The sequence below is a fragment of the Lates calcarifer genome, linkage group LG15 (genome assembly GCF_001640805.2).
Source record: "Lates calcarifer isolate ASB-BC8 linkage group LG15, TLL_Latcal_v3, whole genome shotgun sequence".
NCBI lineage: Eukaryota > Metazoa > Chordata > Actinopteri > Centropomidae > Lates > Lates calcarifer.
This window is the reverse complement of record NC_066847.1, coordinates 9,577,875-9,599,077: the sequence shown is the minus strand read 5'-3', so window position 1 is coordinate 9,599,077 and position 21,203 is coordinate 9,577,875. Positions and strand designations below refer to the sequence as shown.

At 40.8% G+C, this 21,203-nt stretch overlaps 2 protein-coding genes across 5 annotated transcripts; one reads left to right on the top strand and one right to left on the bottom strand.

Annotated features, from left to right (window-relative positions):
• Positions 1 to 826: 826 nt before the first annotated feature.
• On the bottom strand, positions 827 to 4,395 carry rabac1 (Rab acceptor 1 (prenylated)). 2 transcript variants are annotated; one of them, XM_018672358.2, is made up of 6 exons: positions 4,273 to 4,395; positions 3,198 to 3,333; positions 2,647 to 2,859; positions 2,335 to 2,432; positions 2,086 to 2,187; positions 827 to 1,817 (listed from the first exon to the last, which is right to left on the bottom strand). In XM_018672358.2, exons 2-6 carry the CDS (start codon positions 3,317 to 3,319, stop codon positions 1,729 to 1,731), a joined length of 624 nt encoding a protein of 207 aa, XP_018527874.1. In that variant the 5' UTR covers positions 3,320 to 3,333; positions 4,273 to 4,395; the 3' UTR covers positions 827 to 1,728. The 2 variants fall into 2 exon arrangements, with proteins under 2 accessions (XP_018527874.1, XP_018527875.1); XM_018672359.2 differs by having other exon boundaries at positions 3,198 to 3,330; positions 4,273 to 4,376.
• Positions 4,396 to 5,020: 625 nt separating this feature from the next.
• Positions 5,021 to 18,533, top strand: dedd1 (death effector domain-containing 1). 3 transcript variants are annotated; one of them, XR_007814626.1, is made up of 8 exons: positions 5,021 to 5,118; positions 5,453 to 5,651; positions 6,164 to 6,679; positions 6,833 to 6,961; positions 7,307 to 7,456; positions 15,105 to 15,479; positions 15,810 to 15,913; positions 17,612 to 18,533. XR_007814626.1 is itself a non-coding variant. In XM_018672338.1 (7 exons), the coding sequence occupies exons 2-7, from the start codon at positions 5,615 to 5,617 to the stop codon at positions 15,821 to 15,823; spliced, it is 1,221 nt and encodes a 406-aa protein (XP_018527854.1). In that variant the 5' UTR covers positions 5,021 to 5,118; positions 5,453 to 5,614; the 3' UTR covers positions 15,824 to 17,096. The 3 variants fall into 3 exon arrangements, 2 of the variants coding, with proteins under 2 accessions (XP_018527854.1, XP_018527852.1); XM_018672338.1 differs by lacking the exon at positions 17,612 to 18,533 and having other exon boundaries at positions 15,810 to 17,096; XM_018672336.1 differs by lacking the exon at positions 17,612 to 18,533 and having other exon boundaries at positions 15,105 to 17,096.
• The last annotated feature ends 2,670 nt before the right edge of the window (positions 18,534 to 21,203 follow it).

Here is a 21,203-nt window from a genome sequence, read left to right as displayed (position 1 = left end):
GTAACTTTGCTAACTCTCTGTGCCACAGGGGTCATCTATTTTAAATGAAACTCTTATTGTTATTGCCCACACAAATCAAATAAATTAAAAATACACAATATACTGCTCTAGATAAGAACTGGATGTTGTGAGAGGTCACTTTGCTACCTCCAGTAAAAATTTAGGACATGCCCCTTTGAGTAAGTGACACAAAAACTTTTCTGGTGCTGCTCTGCCACCATCCAATGACAAATACAGCATCTGCTGCTCATACATACACACACTAGCACACATGCACGCCCACTTTCCTGTCACTCTCACCCCTCTCTCTAATTTCCCCCGTGTCTCTGCAGTGAGCTCACTGCAGTGCGACTCTCCTCTCTCCCTCCTCGCCACCCTCCGTATAATAGAATATCGATCGTTCGCCTTTTGCCGCAGTGTGTAAGCCTGTGTGTGTGTGTGTCTGACTGGGGCCCTCCAAGGTCATCGCCATGGCAACCTGAGCATGGGGTGCTCTCTCTGCGCTGTCACAGAGCACAGGTCACAGGGGTCACGTGAAAAGGGGGACAAGAGGGGGGACAAGAGGGGGTTGGTGAGCGCTGCAGTGTTCAGCGTGCTACAGATAGAGAAGAGGAGCCAGGAGGACTGGAACTGTCCTGTTCCTCTGTGTATTCAGAGCAGACCAGAATTATGAAGAAATGCACAAACCAAGTGCTGAGGGCCACTGAGTTCACTGCAACTCCTGTTGTGCATGCACAAACATGAGTCAGCTGTAGTTTGGACTGAATGTTAAAAAACTACCAAGAAGAAAATAACAAATAAAGTTATTAAGAAACCAGTACCAAGCCATCTTTACATCAGGGGTTTATTGCACTTCCAAAATGTCATTTAAATACAAAAACTTACATTGAAATGTAAACAAGTGAGTAATGAATAAAAACAAAAAAGAAATATTTCAGGTTTATAGAATGATCTGAATCTTGTAAGCAGAGCTGATAAATATGCATACTATCAGCAAAGTACCACATTATCCCCAATATAAAAACACCATTACTATGTACTGACCTTTTAAGATGTCCTCTCTTCAACCTATCTATGTTAAGTAGCCCATCAGAAATACATCAGAAATACCAAAATTGTTCCTGCTTTCTCTTGAATAAAGCATTTTGTTATATTTGTGCATGATCATCATAAGATGCATATTTTTAAAGCTTTAAATGGCACTTTTTCTTTGGAAAACTAATTGTTTTTTTTAGCAGTTTAGAGGTGTGACTGTTACATGTATACATAAGAAAATTGGCATTTCTGATTTCCCCAAGACATCTACCGCAGAGATTAATAAGATGAAAGATATGTCACGATATAAGGGATGTTGCAGGGAACAAGAGGCTATTTGACACAAACCAGAGGCATCCAAGGTTTAAAGTATGTTGAGAAAGGCATACAATCTGCATGATAATGTGCTTAAATACTCATTAACAAATCATTTTGTGCATATGGCAAATTATGTGTACGACTGAGTCTGAAAAAAGCTGTACAGTCTGTAACAACAACTATTTCAGAGGCAAGACAAGGTGCATTCTTGATACACTGGCATAGGTAAAACACAGGGAATACGGGATGCACATGTAGCTAAGGAACAGATCTAGGGGTAGTTTTTCCTCAATCCCCTCCGGGCTAACGCAATCACAGGGTCAAAGTGAAGACTGATCGTCGACCAGCACCAGTTGAGAGTTCAGCCTCAGCTTCTCACACTGGCTCCATCAAGAGCTCTTCCATGTCGGATCCCTCCAGTTCACGGAACGCAGCGTGAGAGCCAATCACAAACAGCGTCGCTCCTGACGGGAGACATGACAAATGACAAAAGGGGAATGTGAGGGGAGAGAGCAATGAAGAGGAAGGAGGTTTTTCTCAGTGTCCGTACATGAATGCAATTTAGCCAGTGCTCTCACACAGAGATTTTCATTAAATGTAATGGCAGAATATGATTTAATACATTAATAATATCACAAAAACACAGGAGCTACAGAGCCCTGACCAGCTTTACAGAAAACTCCTGCATGTCTAGAATAAATAATGAAGGACAACTAATGTTGTTTGGCTCACCCAGCACCCAAAAGACTGCAGCTCCAGCTCCAGCCAACCAGAACACAGGAAGAGAGACAGCTCCCGCCAGGCTCATCTGGTGAGGAACAGTCAGCTCCTTGCCTGGTTGACAAAGAAATTGCAGATTTGAGAACATACGCCACTTACATACAAAGACTGATATCTAATTAATTTCAAGTACTCCTGGTGATTTTAAGATTCACGCCATTGAGTGGGTTGTGAGGCATATTTCCCTGTTGCTTAACTCACCAAGGACAACCAGTTTCGATTCCAGGGACTTGAGGTGGATTATGTAGAAGGCACCGGCGAACACAGCCAAGGCAATCAGTAGCATAGGAGAGCTGATACTGAGGAGGAGAAACATCGACAGTCAAATCAAGGTGTTAATTAAACACCCAATGGCCAAAATAGATCTGTGAAAACCTTCCAAACATTTAAAAAAAAAAAGTTGCTTTAAACATATATATACATAACAGGCTGTGTGAGTAAGAGCTGGGCAGCAGAAGGTGAAAATAATCCCAGTGACACAGCAACACATTACAAACTTGTATTTGGTCTTACATGCAGTAGAGGATGAGACCCAGGAAGATGAAGGTGTAGTTGCTGTTGTAAACCTCCACGTTTTTCACCACTCTCTGACACAGCTCTCCAAAATTGCGGGGTTTTGAGAACTTGCGCTGGTCCACGAAGCTGGCCCATGGTCGAATGGACACTCGACGCCTGTCGATCCACTCTTTAGCCATGCCCACTGAGAGGCCTTTAGGGAGCCAGAGTCTGTGAAGTAGGACAAGGACATTAATAAATAAATACGCAAAGAAGTATTAAGAATTTCATGCATTTACAGACCTACAGAGACAAATTGCTCTTTTATTGATTATGCTTGCTATAGACCAAAAGTATCCCTTACGTATCTATGTGGGGATGGACTATTTAGTACAACTTGTCTGCACAGTAGATTAGTAAACGATGGCAGCAGATCCTTCAGTATATTTCCATTTTGTGGAAGGGAAAACATTTAAGCAACATAGAATCACAATCCTCTTGCTAACAGCATTGTAATTACTATTGTCTGATGAATTCACAACAAAAATAAAGAAGATATGAATCCTTACTTTGCCAAGATTCCAGTGCCACCTGTGCCAGTTGGATGAGCATCCTCAGCACTGAACAGATCTGCAGCCTTGCTGTCCATGTCTGCAAGACAGTTCTCTCCCTTTGGAGCTCCAGATGGCATCTACAGACTGTCTGCTGCAAGGCAACAGCGAGTGAACAAACATAAAAACGAGTACAGCATTTTCGTTAGCTATTCATTTTTTCTTTACAAAGTTGTCTGCAGGAATAGGTCAGCATGTAACAGATGCTTCTAACAAGAAAACAACAAAGTAAACAAATATTTATCATCCTGACTAGACTCACGGAGTAATCAGTTTTGGAAATGTGCCAACTGGCCTGAAAAAGCAGGACAAATATTTATTGCAAATACTGGGGAAGTGGGGGGAAAAAAACAATAACCAGGAAACAGCTGAGTAAAGGTCTCCAACAAACCCCTGAATTGATAGAAGTAGTTTTTTCTGAGACATGCCACTAAAAATGACTGATTTCCTCTCTGTATTTTACTTTGTCTGGAAAACCATCTGTTTTTGTCAAAAATACAGTAATCAGCTTTGAATGTTTGTCAGGGGGAGTTAAATAAGTAGATAAAACGTGAAAGCTAAATCAATATGCTAGTGTAAGAAGCTGGTAACCGTTCTGTTAGTAATAACAGGTTTTTAACACAACACTAGAGAGACATTTAGTTAGCCTTGCAGCAGCGCAAATTTGAGTAGTGGAAACATTTAGTCAACAACAAAGCCAGGGCTTGGTCACTGCCACATCACTACACAAGCAGGATATACAAGGAACCAATACCAGCGTACGACCATGTAGTTATTCATTTATAAAGTAACTTAGCTAACGTTTCTTAATTCTCTCCATATGTGTTGATACATAGAAAATGTGTGTACCTAAGACAACTTTGTTTGCTTAAAAGGCTGTCTTAGCTAGCTTCAGTGCTAATACTGATGTCCAGGTCCAGACAGATCATTTTTTCATCGCCGTGCTGCACGAACCGATGTTTAAAAGAAACAGAAAGAAGACCAGACCTGTCTGAACCATCAAATCCGTACTCGTTTAACCAGATATACTCACGGTAGAAGTTTAGTAGGACTGCCTGGGGTCTTCTGTTGCTGTTCTGGTTCACGGATGTGATGTGGATATTATTTAACTTCCTGCTATCTAGACGCAGAACACCGCCACCTATTGACCGCACACAGAACTGCCATCCTCTGCCACATAAGACGTCAGTGCAAAGGACATTTACTGAAGTTTTGTACTTAAATACAAAATTTAGATACTAGAGCATTGCCATTTTATGCCACTTCTACTCCAATTCAGTAGTGCAGTACATTTATCTGACTGCTTTAGATACTTCACAAGTTAAAACTGCATTCAAACACATGAAGAGAGTATAAACTACCCAATAGTATATACAAGTAAAGCTGAAGTGGTTTGTCGATTGACTGACAAACAATATATACTATTTTGATAGTCGTCGAGGTCGGATTTCACCGAAAAATGCCACATTGCTTCTTTTTTCAAGATTACAGCTTCTCAGATGTGACTAATAGCAGTGTGGAGTTTGCACTAATGCATACTGTTTCTATCAATTAAATGTTTTCAGTGAATGGGAGAATGGAAAGTGACATGTTTTGGGAAGAAAAATGCATTTTATTTTTTATTTTTTTGGCGATACAGCTAAGACAAAAGTATTAAAACAGCCGACTTGGAATCGGCTCTATTGTTTCAGTTGTGCCCCCTTAATAAGGAGCTCTTAGAAAAAATCTGACCGCAGATCAGTGGCAGTAAAACGTGACCTTACGTCATCGTGCAGGCGAGGGCTGTGATTGGTTCATTCGTCTGCGTTATTGTGCTGTTGTCAGTGTTGTGTGGCCCAGTGGGAGTTCCCAGCTCACTCCGACGCTAACAACCAAGAAGGTTAGTCTTTTTGATTGATATTTTGAAATATCAATTTAAGAATGCATTGAACACTTTGACACCCGTTTCCTTTTGTGTTAACAGCGATATGACACGGGGTCCGTCTCTATCAAGGCCCGTTTATAGCTAACGTAAGCTAACAACGGTATTAGCTTGAAAGAAAATGTCTGTTAATGTCAGTTAATAAATGTAAGACAAACTTTTGTTCTTGGTAAACATTACTGTTATATATGTCAGAACACTCCAAGCGTGGCGCTAGTTGTTAATTTGAGCCTATTTATTTAGCTAAACAGCTGTTTGAAGTGTGTTTTTTTTCCTTCTTTTTTTTCCTCAGAGAAACGTGACTGGTTACGTAACATGTCGTAACGTGTAATTTGCTCCACCGGTTGTTGCTGCTGCTGCTAGGCGTCCGAGGAGCAACTAAACAGTTTCTTTTGTAGCTGTTTTTTGGAAAAGACGACGGCATATCACATTCACAGCTGACACTTTGCACTGCATGTTTCAAGACAGCGTCGAGCTGACGGCGACAATAGGTAGGACTGCTGAGCTTGCAAAAACAGGCCTTGAAACACAGAGAGAAAACGTTAGCTTTATGCTAGAGCACAGGCGGCTCTCTGTTGGATTTGGTTAGCTAGTTTACAAGGAATGTAGCTTACCCTGGTATTATCAGCCGTCGAGGGAACATCCCTTTTAAACAACTAAATAGATACATTTTCATTCTCGCAAAATTCACCGAGGAAATATAGGTATACAGAGCATGACAGGAAATGGAGATCAAGCCTAGTTTACATCAGTACGTGGTATTCTCATGAAAAAGCAACTAAATTTTAATTTTAATTTACCATCTTACACTGCAGTAGAGCACAGCATTTTATTTTTATTGGTGGGTTGTAAGCCTCGTAAGGCCAAGCTATTGAACACTAGAAATAACACTGTGCTGTTATTTTCAATCCTCATAGATGGAGGGTTAGAGCTTTATATGTCTGCTAATGTAGTGTTTGTGTCTGTTTTTATTTATTTATAATTCTGAACCGTGTTGACACAGGTGGAAAGGTGGAGAAGAGAGGCCAAAGGCAGGCCCTGATCATGGCCGCAGTCCATCACCAGGGGCACCCTCTTACAAACTCACTTCACTGGGATGAAACAGAGTGCCTAAACTACTATGGGATGCTGTCTCTTCATGAAATCTTTGAAGTAGTTGGTTCTCATCTGACCGAGACTGACATTGAAGTGCTGTCATTCCTTCTAAATGAAACCTGTACTGCACCACACCCTCTTGATCCAGCAGGCTGGACAGTTGAGCCCTGTGAGGGTGATTCAGATGACCTCGGAGTGTCCCCAAGCCCTGAGCTGCTGAGGGCCTGGAGGCGTTTAAAGCCTCAGGCCTCGCATCGTCCCTTAGTGGCCTCATACAAGCCCAAGAGTGGCCTTGAGCTGTTGCTAGAGCTTGAGAGGCGAGGATACCTCAGTGATGGTAACTTGGAGCCACTTCTGCAACTGCTAAGAGTCCTCACCCGTCATGATCTGCTGCCTTTAGTGTCCCACAAGAAAAGGAGGACAGGTGAGGATGAATCACAGTAGTGCTTATGATCAGATTTCGAGCTTATGTTGAGTGATGTGCCTGCTGCCTCTCTCTATAATGGCCTGCTATATGTGTACGTCATAACTGCATTCCTGTTTTAATAGTCCTATACTTATAATTCATGTTTTTCAGTATCTCCAGAGAGAACTGGACGGAGGTATGGAACAGAGAACAGACAGTTTGTGTGTGTCTCTGGAATGCAACACAGCTGTAGACAGACAGAAATACCTCTTCCATCTTTCACACAGCAGTTGAGAGCCGGTAAGTGCACTGTAGTATAGTATTTAGCTGACTTGAATTATAGGCTACAGTGTTTCCACAAACCTTTTAGTAAAGGAGGCTGACTGTCCAAAATCAGTGTTTATCATTCCTTACAGTGTAACATTTTTACATTACACCACACACCAGCCTCCTCTCCATTCTTGTGTTGTACTCTGTGTACTATGTGTACTATGTGCTTTGTTTAAATCGAAGTGGTTCCCCTCTGGTCAAAAGGAACAGAAAAAAAACAAAACAAACACAATAGCAATCTCACACAAAGATACCCTGACCTTGCTCTTATCTTATTGCCCTAATTCCACAAACTAATGCTACCTGTTCTGTCAGGTATTTACCCTCCTGTGCCTGGGCCATCCACTAGAAGGAGGAGGAAAAAGAGGGGAAATGGCTGGAGCCGTAGGCCCAAGAAAACAAGCAGACAGGGCCAGCCACTGCCTTCAGTGCCATTACCATTACCATCACATAAAGTGTCCTGTGGTAAGTGTCGTCCCTGCATTCTTAACCTGTCACTCTTTTAGCTTGTCACCTCTTGCCTTCAATGCTGCCTCCATCCCCCCATTTTCTCATACAGATCATTTCTCCATTTCTCCTTCTGTTGTTAACCATATAAATTTCAATATTTTAACGTCTCCTCCAGCATCAACACATTTCCTGTTTTGTCTCCTTAATTCTGATGTTGTGTGTCTATGCTGAACCATGGCTTGAGTTAAGGAGTTTGCATTGCCAAGTATGAGTTTTTTCTTTTCTTTTCTTTCTTTCTTTTTTTTTTAACAATTATCTGAAAAAGATCTTACAGCACTGAAACCTTGCATACTGAGTCTAGTGTTTTTCAATTCCTTGTGAAAATTAGCACAAAACAAAAATTCAGCTGTATTTATTCTTACACTTCTGAGGAGAGAGAAATGTGTGAAGAGCAGCTGGAAAGGTTGACACTTTACTAACACAGAAGAATCAGACCACATACTGCAATCTAACTGATCCTACGGGCCACACAAAAATGTTCGTACCAGACAAATACATAGTGGAGAGAATTTGCCTGTAAAATGTCAACACACTTTGACTGTCCCAAGGCCCTTGAATTGCACAGGTTCACACCAAGTGATTCAACTGTCTGACACACAAGTAAGACATGAAACATGAAATTGCCCACACTTCCCATTCAGACCGGCATCTTCTTTTTGATTGTCATGCTCTGGCTATGTTTAAATTTTTGATGTCTCCTTAACTGCAACATCAACATCAGGGAAATTTTGTTGACATATCTGCTATCTCCTCCATCTGGTCCTTCTGTTACATTCCTTTCCCCTCATTTCACCTTTTCTCTAACCCACTGGACTGTGTTCAGCTGCTGCTGTTGATAAAGCGTGGACTGGTAGGTTGTCTCCTGTCCTTTTGTCAAATCTATACTGAAAGAAGCTGTTCACTCACCACTAGACGCAACCCTTCTGCTTTATTGCCAAGCTTGATACAAAGATGTCACAAGAGTCAACTGTCAAACCTCACGCATCTTCCTGAGCAATGATTTTGAGCAGTCGTTCAAAACAGTCTTACTCCTCTGGAAAGCTGCTCTTTATTATCCGTTATCTGTGTCCTGTTCCGTGTTTCAGCTGTTGCCTGCCTTTTAATCAGTCAATGCTAGTTTCACCAAGCACTATAAGATTCAGATAACACTAACATCAGTTGCTCTTTGTGTGCAGTTTGCTTATCATTCATGCCGACTTTCTCAAACATTTTTTGAACATCCATCATTGCCTGTTGGTCAGAAATACTTAATACAACAAGGGCCTGATCATTCAGAATCAATTGAAAAAATATCTAACAATGAAGACAGCCCCTCTTAGCTATTCAGGATGAGTGATGTGCCTGTGACTATAAACATGTTGCTGTCTTGACTCCACATTTGATTCCACCAGGTTGACTCAGGATTGTGACTCAGATCGAGTAACCTAAGACACAGTGGATCATGGAGACAGAGGGGGAGACTGAGGAACAAAACAAAAAAGTCTGTCACTCTACTCTGTCCACACACACTGCAGTGTGTGTGATCAGCTCAGTCATGCGCGCTCTCACAAGTCTGGGCCGATGCCTAAGGTAAAAGAGGCTCCCCCCCCTTGTTACAACAGGGGTTGGTGCTGCCACTTTGCTCTGTATTCGATGCTTGTGTATCATAATGTAGCTGCCCCCTACCCCGTCCCCCTCAGAAAACGTAATGTGCTCTCAAAACGATCATCCTGTTCTGTTGTTTGGTGTTGTGCACTGTGGATGAGAAAATATTCTGTTTGAGATTCTTTATCTGTTTCTGACAAGGGTTGTTGGCGTCAGTGTTTCACAGAACTGACAGAGTCCTCAGCAGTAAGCCCCGAATATTTCTTCAGCCAGTGATGAAGGCAAAGATGCCAAAGAGCAAAAATCTCTGGAAAACTCAAAGATAATCTGATCTCACAAAACCATACCAATGGTGATAAATGTAGTGAAATTCTATTGTGAGTTTCCTGATATTCTCTGCAGGCAATAACCCTGGTGAACATGATACATTTTCACAAATATGGCCAATGCATGTGTTTATTTTGTTGGACAAGTACATGATCATAAATTCAGATTCTCTGATTCTTTATTGTCATTCAGATATTACATTGAAGATGCACTGCAGAATAAAACTATGTTGCAGTAAAGCAATTTGATGAAAGCCTAGCAGTAATTGTAAGCCCTCGTCATCCAGTTTACAGCCTAGACAGGTTTGTAGCTGTGTAAGCATACTACAACAGGAACACAAAAGTTAATGACATTATTTGTATTGTGTTGGATACTATGCTAAAATAGAATATACCTTATCTTAAATGTGTCTGATGTTATAACTTAAGGACAAGGCTGATTTTAATGAGAACTAGTATTTACCACCCAGGTTAAAGGACTGAGCAGACTAAAACTGAGCAGCTAGGCACTCAATGCTCCACTGTGCTATTTTCCAATTTAAATGTTACATGTTGCATATTCTCAAATACTATAAAATACAGAGGCCAAATACCAGTATACACACTTAGACCTGAGGTCTGCCCAGGTTAGAGGGTGGATGTTGACACCAGATACAATCATGGTTCTATTACACAGAAAGTCAACACAAGCTTTGGCTGTTTTCAAAGTCACATTAGTAATTTTTTTCTAAGTTGTACTTAGAATTGGTCCTGATACCATCAACAAAAACAAAAAGTTATGGTAATCAAATGGTTTTGTTTTGTTTTAGTTAGTTATCTTGGGTTAGGTTTTGAATTAGCTGTATGGTTAGGGTTTAGTGAAGGAAACTGATGGGCTTAACTTGGAGCGGTAAAGCCCAGCCCAGACAAAACAGAAATATGTTGGACATGTTTGTGAAAGTGCCAGTTATCACCTCATGTGGGAAACCTTTTGGGGCCATTCTTTCCACTCACACAGTCTTCATAGAACTGGTTGTAAACGTCTGCCTCGAGATTCAGTCAACTCAAATCGTACTGGCTAACTAAAACTTCATGTAAGCCATCTCTGGAGTCTTGAATTATAAAAATGCTAATTTGGCGCAGGTACCCTTCCTTTTGTAACGACTGGCCCCGTGTTCCATTTCAGAGAATCTAAAATGGCTGCCAGCTGTTTTTTTTTTTTTTTAAAAAGGGCCCATGTAACCTTTTACTCAAGCAGTTCTGAGGAAAATAACCCAACAGTGCTCTGCTGAAGGAAGCTCCTGCTGTATCTTATCTCTGTGCCCTGTGTGAGCCCTGGGTGTGCGTTTGTCAAGAGGGAGCAGAGATAGATAGGGCGGTTCAGTCCAATGCTGGCCCCTAGCATTTAAACAGACTTCAAATACTCTCTTGTCATGATTCATCTCTCAGATCATTTTCAGTGAAGTGTCTCAATTTCATTCTGACAATGACAACTGCTGTTACAAATGCCCATAAGGTGTTTGTACCTTCAGCTCAGTAGCAGTTTTGTTCTATCTAAATGGGGTGCTTGTGAGGGCCCTTACTTGGGTTAATGGACACTGTTGATTAATGTTACAGTCAGGGCTTTAATAATGGGTTGGTGAGGGTAAGGGGATTGGTCAAGGTAAGACTAGTCCCAAGCATCCCACTTAGACACGACCATGTTATATTGTAGAACTACAGTAAAGGCATTTCTGAGCTGATTAACTTGCCAGTATCAACTATTGATGACTCTGACCCTGACACAAACCTCATTACAACTAAGAGAAGTGAGTGCTGTGCCATGCCTGCTTGATGTTGAAAAAAACAACCCAGTCGACAGATATCCAACTTGTGCTTGTCTCTTTCTCTCTTTCTCTCCTTTCTCTGTGTTTGCAGTTCTAAACAGACCAACCTGTGTGTCAGGAAAACAGTATCCTTACACACAATGAGAGGGAGAGAACGAACACAAAATGCTCAAACTACGCAAAATGGTTCAGAGAGTGATTTTTGTCTATGGGGAAAAGAGCAAGTTCTGTCTGCCTGTCTCTCAATACTCCCCTAACCCTCCACTCTCTCGGTCAGTCGTTCAGCAGAAAAACGGATCGATAAAGAGTTGAAGCTCTCCGTGCCAAGTGACTCCTCGTAAATGGGTACTTAAACTTTTTTTTTCTTTCTTTCTGGTGGGGTGAGATGGAGGAAGCCAAACGGGCTTGGTGTTTAAAGTGAGAAAATGAAAGCTGTGCTTCCTAATGTCCTGTCTAAGTGGATGTCTCTGTGTCTGATGAAGCGTGAAGTGCTCTGTAACCCTAACAAAATGACTATCACTGTGTTCCTGTGATTTTAAATGGCCCTCAGTACCTCTATCTCTACCTCCATCCTGCTCAGTATGAAATGGGAAGGCAGAAATGGACGCCATCCATAAATACAGTAATTGCATGAAGGGCAGGTGTTTATCATAGCCATGGCCCTGACACAGTGTAATGATCCAGAAGGTCGAACTGTTAAAGTGCAGTTAACTTAATATTTAAGTCCATTCTGAATATTGTAAAGGGTGTAAAAGCAAGTAATTAATCTCCAGGATTTTGTCCCCCTTTTGAGATAGATGGCTTATTTGACATTCTGCTTAAACACATCCTGTCACTGATGATTTGTCAATATGCTTGCAAAGACCAGATATGTACAATGGCTAAATGTTTTCAATGTCCCCCTTCTTAGACACTTTTATGTTTTTTTTCTTTTACAACATTGAGTCACGGTGGATGCATTTTTGACGCAGACAAGGATTTAGTCCAAGTGAAAACAAAACCCATACAAATTTATAGGTTATTGTGCTGAAAAAATAAATCCGAGCCACAGTTCTCTTGCAGACTACAGTGGGTTCTCCTCAAGGATTTTTCTGTATTTTGCTGCATTCAATTTAGCCTCTACCTTCTCAAGCGATACAGGGCCTGCTGCAGAGACGCATCCCACAGCATGAGACTGCCACCTCTGCATTTCATAGTGGGGAGTGTATTTCTAGAGATGAGCAGTCAAACATAGAGGGCAGAATCCTCAGTTTTGGTGTTTTTAGGCCATAAAACTTCTCTCCTGTTTGATTAAGAGATGTTTTGTCATTGTTTTTCTTACTCTGGCCTGCACTTTCCAGAGGCCTCTTGATTGCCTTCCTTATGAGTTGTTGCACCAACATTCAATATTTAACTAAGACCTGCTCTAGACATATTAGCACATATTTGTCATGATTGTGCACTGCAGGGAATTGTTGCACTGGACCTTTTTTTGTACACTTCCCCATCCAATAACTAGCACTAACAAATGAATAATACTTGGGTTTGTTTGCAATGTTCCTTTGTCTTTGTGATCTAGTTTAACCAGATGTTGGCAGTCCACTATTAATCAATGCTGTAAAAAAAACAAACAAACAAACATGAAAAGGGGGGATGAATTATTGGTATAGACACTTAAAGTCCATCAAGGACAGTCATGATCTGTGGTATGACAAGGTTTTCTTTAACATAATGTATCAAACTTGTATCTGTATGATGTATTGTCAATGGACCTGAACCTGAAGAAACATTATTACAGACTAAGATCAATACCTAAGCCATTGTAATAGAAACAGGGTTTAATAATTTGTCAAATCACCATCACATGTCTGAAACTCCTGTAAACTTCCAGTGTCTCATGTTCTTTTACCTTAATGCCCTTATGAAGAAAAACATTTTGCCATCAATTTTTTTGTACGATCAAACTGAAGTGTAAATTGATTGATCTCCTTCTCCAAGTACGTTTTCAATTGGATCTTATTTCCAACCCTGCATATTTTAAGCATTTGTTAAATCTTATTGATTAAGCGTCCCCTTTGATCCAGTCCTCTGTTTACACAGTAATCTAATTACAGGCTTATGAAGCATGAATGCAAAAGCTGGTGTTTGGTTATCGCTCTCCTACAAATGTTAAGAGATGCAAAATCAATGCCTTAATTCAACATTTGCATTTCTAATGTTGGCATTTTCCAAACTTATCCCTCTTGAGTCTTGCGCCACTCCCCATAGCCCCAGACAAAATATGAATGGATGGAGGGTAGCCTCAGCTCATGAGTTGAAACAAGTGCCATTTATCTGTGGAATCTGTATACTTGACCAGGTACATGCCTTGATAAGTGTTCAACTCCATGACGTGAAAACAAGTTCTGTTATGTGACATAATGCCTCTCACTCCTCCAAAAATAATTGTTTCCATTTATTTTAACATTTAAAGTCTATTTTATATTTACTGATTAATTTTCTCCTTATGATTTCACCTAATAAATCTCTTCTTAAAAGTTAGATGGAGAGGAGCAAAGGGGCTTTGGATGGGTTGGGTTTTGCGTACTAGGAGATGCAATTATGGCTTAAAAACTGTTTGAAAAAAGGTTTCTGCACAGCTTTACAATGAGACATTGATGAAAATGTTCCTAGAGAAATGGATGTGATTAGTAGTAAATACTGTTTACCTCTGCTAAAAGGGGTTTGAGTGCGAGAGGTGGATTTTTGTTGCAGCAAAAGTCGTCAGCAGCTGGTTTCCACTCGAAGTTCTGGAATAATGACATGGGGGACGGTCTCAGCGGTGCTCTTGCTCAGCACAGTATGTATCCTCTGATCTTTCTCGCTGTGCTGTTGCATGACCACCAATCCTGTTACTACAGAACTGCGGGAGCTATCTGTTGTCAGCATTAAACATGTTGATCAGAATGAATCTGACGTGTTTAAACACCAGGCTGGAACAAAAAACCCACTCCAGGGCTTGACACTGCTAAGTTGCTTTCCTTACGCCTACCATGATATTTGCTGGAGGTTGCAAGTTAATTTGAATGAATTCATTACATGAACTCTACAGCCATGATTTATGTAAACCGTGTAGGGTAAAAATTCTCATCCATCAGTTTCCTCTGATCCCTGATAGCCAGCCAGTTTACAGCTGACATTAATACTTGAAATTATGGAATTGCCTGAGAAGAAAATGAACTACACAGCTGGTTCATTTGCAGAGTATTTCTCTCAATGCTCCAAAATGTCAAATTTATTTTCACCACAACAAATTCTGAAGGGCTTGCAGCAGTTTTTAGCACCAGAATGCACACAGTTGGCATAGCTATATTTGTATAGCTCCAGAGCCCTACATTATTAAGTTTGCACTTCTCTGCTACACCATTGTATTTGCTCTTCTAACAGGCTATTATCAAAAGAAACATCCTGAAGTATTTTGCTGCACGATTTCCAGTCCAGTCACTAGTCAGCCTATTTGGTCACAGTCTCCTTTTGGGAACTCTTTGCTCTCGAACCCCTATTTTCAATTCCTGCTTAATGTATTGCTCCAGTGTAGATAATCTAAATGAGTTGTCATTTAATGATTTTGTCTTGTTCCTGTTTCTCTACCCTTTATTTTGACTTCCTGACCCCCTCCCTTTATCTGGACCTATCCAATTTGACTTCCACTGTTCACTTCTCTCTTCTTCTGTAACTTTTCCTCCCTTTCCTCACCCTTCTCTCTTTTTTCCTTTTTCCTCCCCCCTTTACTTACTGTATGTTTGCCTTGCCCTCATTATTCACTTTGTCCCCTCTACTCTTCCTACCATTATTTCACCCCTCACTCCCCTCCACCTCCACCCACCCCCTTTTTCTACCACTGCTTCGTCTTCCCTCTTCCATTATCAGATATCCGCCTTCGTGTCCGGGCTGAATACCTGGAGCATGAGTCGGCACTCCGCAGCGGCGTGTCCTCAGACAAGCGGCAGCCACTCGAGAGGCAGTTTGAGCTGTTCAGCCAGGCCACTTCGCTGCTACGAGCCAGGGACCTGGGTTCCATTGTCTGCGACATCAAGTTCACAGAGCTGGACAACCTTGAGGCCTTCTGGGGTGACTATCTAAGTGGAGCTCTGTTGGAGGCCCTGAAGGGAGTCTTCATCACTGACTCCCTGAGGATGGCAGCTGGCACGGAAGGCGTCCGCCTGCTGATCAGTGTGGACCAGGACGACTATGAGGAGGGCAGAAGGCTGCTGAGGGCCAGAAGGATGCTGTCATCCAGTAATGGTGGGCGCACAGAGACTCACTGGGCTGTGTAGGCTGATAAGACTCTTTGGGCTGTATTATATTGACTTTTGAGGGATGGAATTGTAAGGAATGCCATTGAACGTTACAGAGACAGCCAAATTTGGAAGCATTTTAAGGCCTTCTTTTGTAGTTGCAATTAATGTAATAACCACTAGATGGCAGCACTTACCATTGGTTGTTTGTGTTTAATAACAGGCCCCTCCTTTTTCAGAGTAGTCGGTCAGTTTTAAGTTGAAACATGACCGTTACTTGTGAGAGAAAAATGAATAATAATGGATCAATGTGCTTTTCCTTTGGATTCATGCACAGGTGCTACTTTGTAGGACACCAGGATGAAACAGGATATATCAAGATTTTTCTTCTTAGTCTCAGTGAGAACAGGAGCAAGCACGCCTGTGCCACAAGATCAAGTGGTAAGCCCCTCATAACATAATAAATATGATTATAAATAAAGTTAAGACACCTGGGCTGCCACGAATGATAACAAATATTGCTTTATTTTGACGCATTTATGTGTTCATGGTCAAGGTTGAGACTACACACAAACACAGACTTAATGGGCCACAATTGTACCAAGTATTTATTGCACATTTTGTTTGTATTATTTTTAGACAATGGACATCAAAATTCCAACATGGCTCTCTCAAACTGACCCACTATACCCAACAAATTGCACTTTAATGACGTCATGTAATAATGTTAACTTGCACTGACACCAGCCTAATCAATACTAATTTAAAGCCGAAAATAACCTGCCGGGAGAAGTTTCTCATCTTTGAAAAATGTGTGAGAGAATTGACCTCGAATGGAAAAGTGGACTGCACTCAGCACAAGTTGACCTTTGGTCTAACTTTGGAGAGTGTAGTCCACATATACACACCTAGATAACAAACGCTTCTCAGCTCTGTAGGCCATGATAACTCAAGTTGTGATTGCCGTGGTCAGTGGATACAGCAGTTGCCAGTAGATGACAGCAGTGATTAGGGCTAGGCCTCAGCAGACCATGGAGGATTCATCATCACAAGCTTGTCAACAGCAACTCGGATAATGCAGTGGTGGCTTGTGTCCGGGCTTCCAGCGAGGCCGCGGCAAGTGCTTCTCTTGGCAAGTAAAGCACAGGACAGTGCGTCGGTCAATAGAACTGATGTTGGGGAGATCAAAATCAAAAGTGCACATCCCAGCTCCACTCAGCCCTGCTATGTAGGCCCAGTAGAGTGGCTCACGGACAGCTGTCTACTCACCCTGCTGGAACTAATGCCTGGACTTCACTCATAGAAGACGATCAATAAGGCCCCTCACTCTAAGTCCCTTCATACAGGCACGACTTAAGCAGGCAGACTTGCTACTGTCTGAAGTGCAGAGCACTGCTGGGCTGGGCAGAGGGAGCGACAAGGGATATATTTCCATGTTTACTTTTGTGTTTTTTGTAAATGAATTGTTATTAATGTATGTTTGCATTGTTAATAACAGGAAAAAATAACATAATTCAGGAGATTATTTGTTAAGAAAATTTCCTTTTGGTACAGCAGCTCTTTGTGGAAATCTTTGTATATTAGAAATTATTTCTGGTGATGAATAAAGGTTGGACAGCCTAAAGCTATTGGTGTACACTTTTTTGTAACAACCTTTATTGCGTCAGTTACTTCATTACAATTACATTTCCACAGTGTTAATCTTTACTGCCAATATCATGCAAGAGGAGGAACATTCTGGAAACACACTGGTTTTTGCCTCATGAAAAATGTCCAAGATTTACTCAAAGTTGTCTATGTCCAATAGGAAACATTTTATAGGCAAGCTGTTGTAAAACTAAAATACTTGTTAAAACGCTCAACAGCCTAATACTTGTATATGATGTTAAGTTTAAGTTTTAAAATGTTACAATTTTTTTTAACTAATCAAGACATAAAAAGATTTATTATGAGTAGCACAGTATATATGCAAGTGTTTTTCACCTGTTTTTCTCATAGGAAATTTTTGAAATTAGCCTTTATCTGACATGTTCTGAAATCCTTCTATCTTACTTTAAATGTCTTTATGTCACATTTTGTTTTAAAGTAGTCGTTATCTCTGTCATTTTGAACATTTTTCTGAATTGTCATTTTTCCCAGTCCTAGAGCCTCCGTACCTGTATTAGTGGGAACGTGCCCTCTCCCTGCCCCCAAATGGTCTGAAGAGGTCCATCGAATGCAGGTCACCGTGGATCAGATCCTTAATTATTTCTCCCTGCTCTAAGCTGTCAGCATGATGAAACCCAAGAACGGTGTGTGTGCTTCGAACATCTTATCAAACTACCTACTCTTGTCCTATTTTTTCTCCTCCTTGTACTGTTCACTTCCTTGAAGGTGTAATTACAGCTGACATAATGACACTGCACTGCTGATTTTCACATTGAGTTGCTGATGTAAAACAATGCACAGAAAATGTGCCTTTTACTGAATTTCAAAAGCTAAACATTTACACTTTAAATTTTTGCAAACAATATCTAACACATTTTTTAAGATCGTTTATAAAAGAAGCATCAAAAAAACGTTTTCTCTCTGCGAAAGATTTTCCAATAGATGGTACCCAAAATGTTATTTTTAAAAATCATAAATCTCAAAGCTTAGCAAACTGAACATTTAACAAACAGAAATGTAGATATATTTTTGCTATTTGTACCCACAAAATAACAGTGTAAGAACATAAAACTCCATCATGGTTCTGGTCCTTGGGACTGATAATGGGAAGGATTCCACACCAAAATTCGTGCCTTTTAATACTATATTAAAAAACGATTTAATAGGTAGCTACAAGTTGTAAAATAGATGTTAAGGTGCTTCTAATTATACTTTCATACACTTGCTTCAGCTTAGATCAGTAGCCTCCTGTAGATTGGAGATTTTGTGCTTCTCTTTCAGGTTTTAAAAGAAAATGTATATTTCGCTTTTCTGTATGATATTATACTTCTTATTCATTTAGCTCTGTAGTAGAAAGATTATGGCAGACTCCTCAGAATATACTCGTGGGCAACAATAAATAAGTAGCACTTTATTTATTTGTGTAAACTTGTTTTGAGGATGCTTTGTCAATAAGGTTGTTAATAAGGAATAGCAGAGACAAGTAAGTAGGGCGATATGTATACACAAGTGTTGAGAGTTTATGAGAGTAAATTAGGTCTTTGACTTATCACTGGGCCTCCCTGGACATAATTAAGTCCTCTGATGTAGACCAACACAGTCCTCGAGCACATGAATAAATAACGTAAATGTCGGCTAAAGGGCACTTTTAAAAGCCACCTCATTTTCACACGGAAATCTAAGGAAGAGCTTTGTACTGGCACTGTGATGGGTTTTAGGCATGCTGTGGTTCAAGGTTAGGCCATGCAGTGTGTAGTGATATGTAATTAAGAGATGTTATAAGTACCTCAGCAAAAATCCATCAAAAGATGGATAGTATGTTAGATAATTAAGCTTTTTTATTCAACCTTTTGTCTGTTTAGATCAGTTGTAATCTGAATTTAGCCTGTTCACATACACACTTAACAATGCCATTTGATCAGAAACACTTCTTAGGCTGACTTCATAATAAGTTCATAATGGCATTTTAAGACCGGTTAAGGATCATCACTAATACATGATTTAATGCTCAAAGACATACAGGAATGAATTAATTTATGAGTTGTTTCTGAATATTGTAATATATTTTTTATTGAATCCATTGTGCACACAAACAGTGTAGTTAGTGTAGTTATTGATGCTGTGTAACAAAGCTAAGCTGATTGTAATTTTTATTGGCATTTCAGGGCCCATTCTTCTTTATTTAGTTCTGCCACCAGATTGCTCTCATCGTATTTATTTTAAAGATTTAGTGCTCTGTTGCTTCCTTGTCATTGCTCACTTAAAGAAGCCGTCATTATCTGACCACAACTGCCCTTTTAAAATGCTGGTCAGTGTATAAATGAAGTTTTATCATTTACTGGCCATCATGGAGATCAGTAAGCAGGACCATCCCTTGGGGAAAAACGTGATAGGGCCGTTTTCTGCCCCTTTCAGAGAATGCCTTGTTTGATGGCCAGCTAAACTGCCCCAGGCCAGCCTTAGGGAAAGCTGGATTTTTTAAAGCCCAGTTCTCACCACACCCAGCCTTAAAGCAAGACCAGCGATGTGATGCCCTCAGGGAGACCTAGGCACTCTTTCTGAGAAGTCTGCAAAACTATAGAGATCCAACTCAAAAGATGCGGCCATGTTCCTCCTCTGAACAATGACTCCCTCTTGGATGACCCTGCCACTTTGAGAGATTTGTTTGTCAAAGAAATTGGGACGCATATCTAGAGCGCTCAGGAACATTATGCTCACAAATATCCAAGGACAAGACACAGGCAAAGCATCATCAAAAAGTCCCGCCCTTCTTGTCAGGCTGCCGTTTCCCAGAGGAATCAGGTCTTCACTGAGGTGTCTCCATCATGCAAAAAAAAATGCTTGAACAGCTATGTCCTAGACCAATTTCTACACCTACTGATGTCTCTCCAACCCTCTTATTTCATCTTGCTGTGAATCCTAACAAAAAAAGGCAGGGCCTACTGCACCAGTTGGTATGGCTGGACCTCCTCTGTCCTTCTGAAAATGTGTCTCCCAAAACAGATCTGTGTAGAGGTCACCAAGTTTTCCATTCAATCTCCACTTAAGTCTGGATGCTTAAAGGAATAATTTGACATATTTTGACATTTTGGGAACTCTGCTGATTTGCTTCGAGTTGAGAAGATTGATACCACTCTCATACCGATCAAACAGCCAGTTAGCTTTAATTACTAGCATTTCTAAAGCCTGCGAAATAACATGATCTTTTTAGTTTGTTTTATCCATAAAAAACTGAAGCGGAAAAAACAACAGTTTCTGGTTTTATACGTCATTATGTGCAAGACTATTTCTTGGCCAGGCACAGTGACTTTCTTAATTACTGAGCTGTAGATGTGCTGGTACCTCTGCTTCCAGTTTTTATGCTAAGCTAGGCTAACCAGCTGCTCGCTCCAACTGTTTCACAGACACATGAGAAGAGTGTTACCAAACCTCATCTAACCCTTGGCAAGAAAATGACCAAGTGTTTTTCCAAAACTGTCAAACACTTGTGTTAAAGAACACCCTCACCATCCAAGGCTGCACCAATCAAGGTAAAACAAGCCACAGCTGAGTCTGAGGACAGAATTTAAGTGTGTCAGTCGTAGCAGACCCAGGGTCCCGCCATCTTCCCAGTCTTCCCAGATCCACATCCCCATCACCACCACCACAATCACCCCCTCCTCTGCGGCTTCAGCACAGCAGCAGCAGCTTTCAGCCAATGAGCTCTCTTGATGCCTCACTGATCTACATCCAGGTCAAGGATTCCACAGACTGAGGTCAAAGATCCCGTTGCTATGGTGACAGAGCCGGGGCAGGACAGTGACCGTCCTGTGATGGAGTATAGACTGAGGACCAAAAGACCAAGGAAAGCCGTGGCGAGAGGGAAACAATGATGGAACCAATATTGGAAAAAAACATAATTTTTCAAAAATGAATCAACATGTTTCAGTCTCAACATGTGTTTTCACTTTCTATTACCTGCAGCAGGAAATAACATGGAGTGAAATATATCAAGTGAACCTTTTTTTTTTTTTTTTTTTAACAAGATAGCACACTGTGAACATTTGGTGCGGTGAATGTTCAGTTTATTGCCTAAAACACTTCA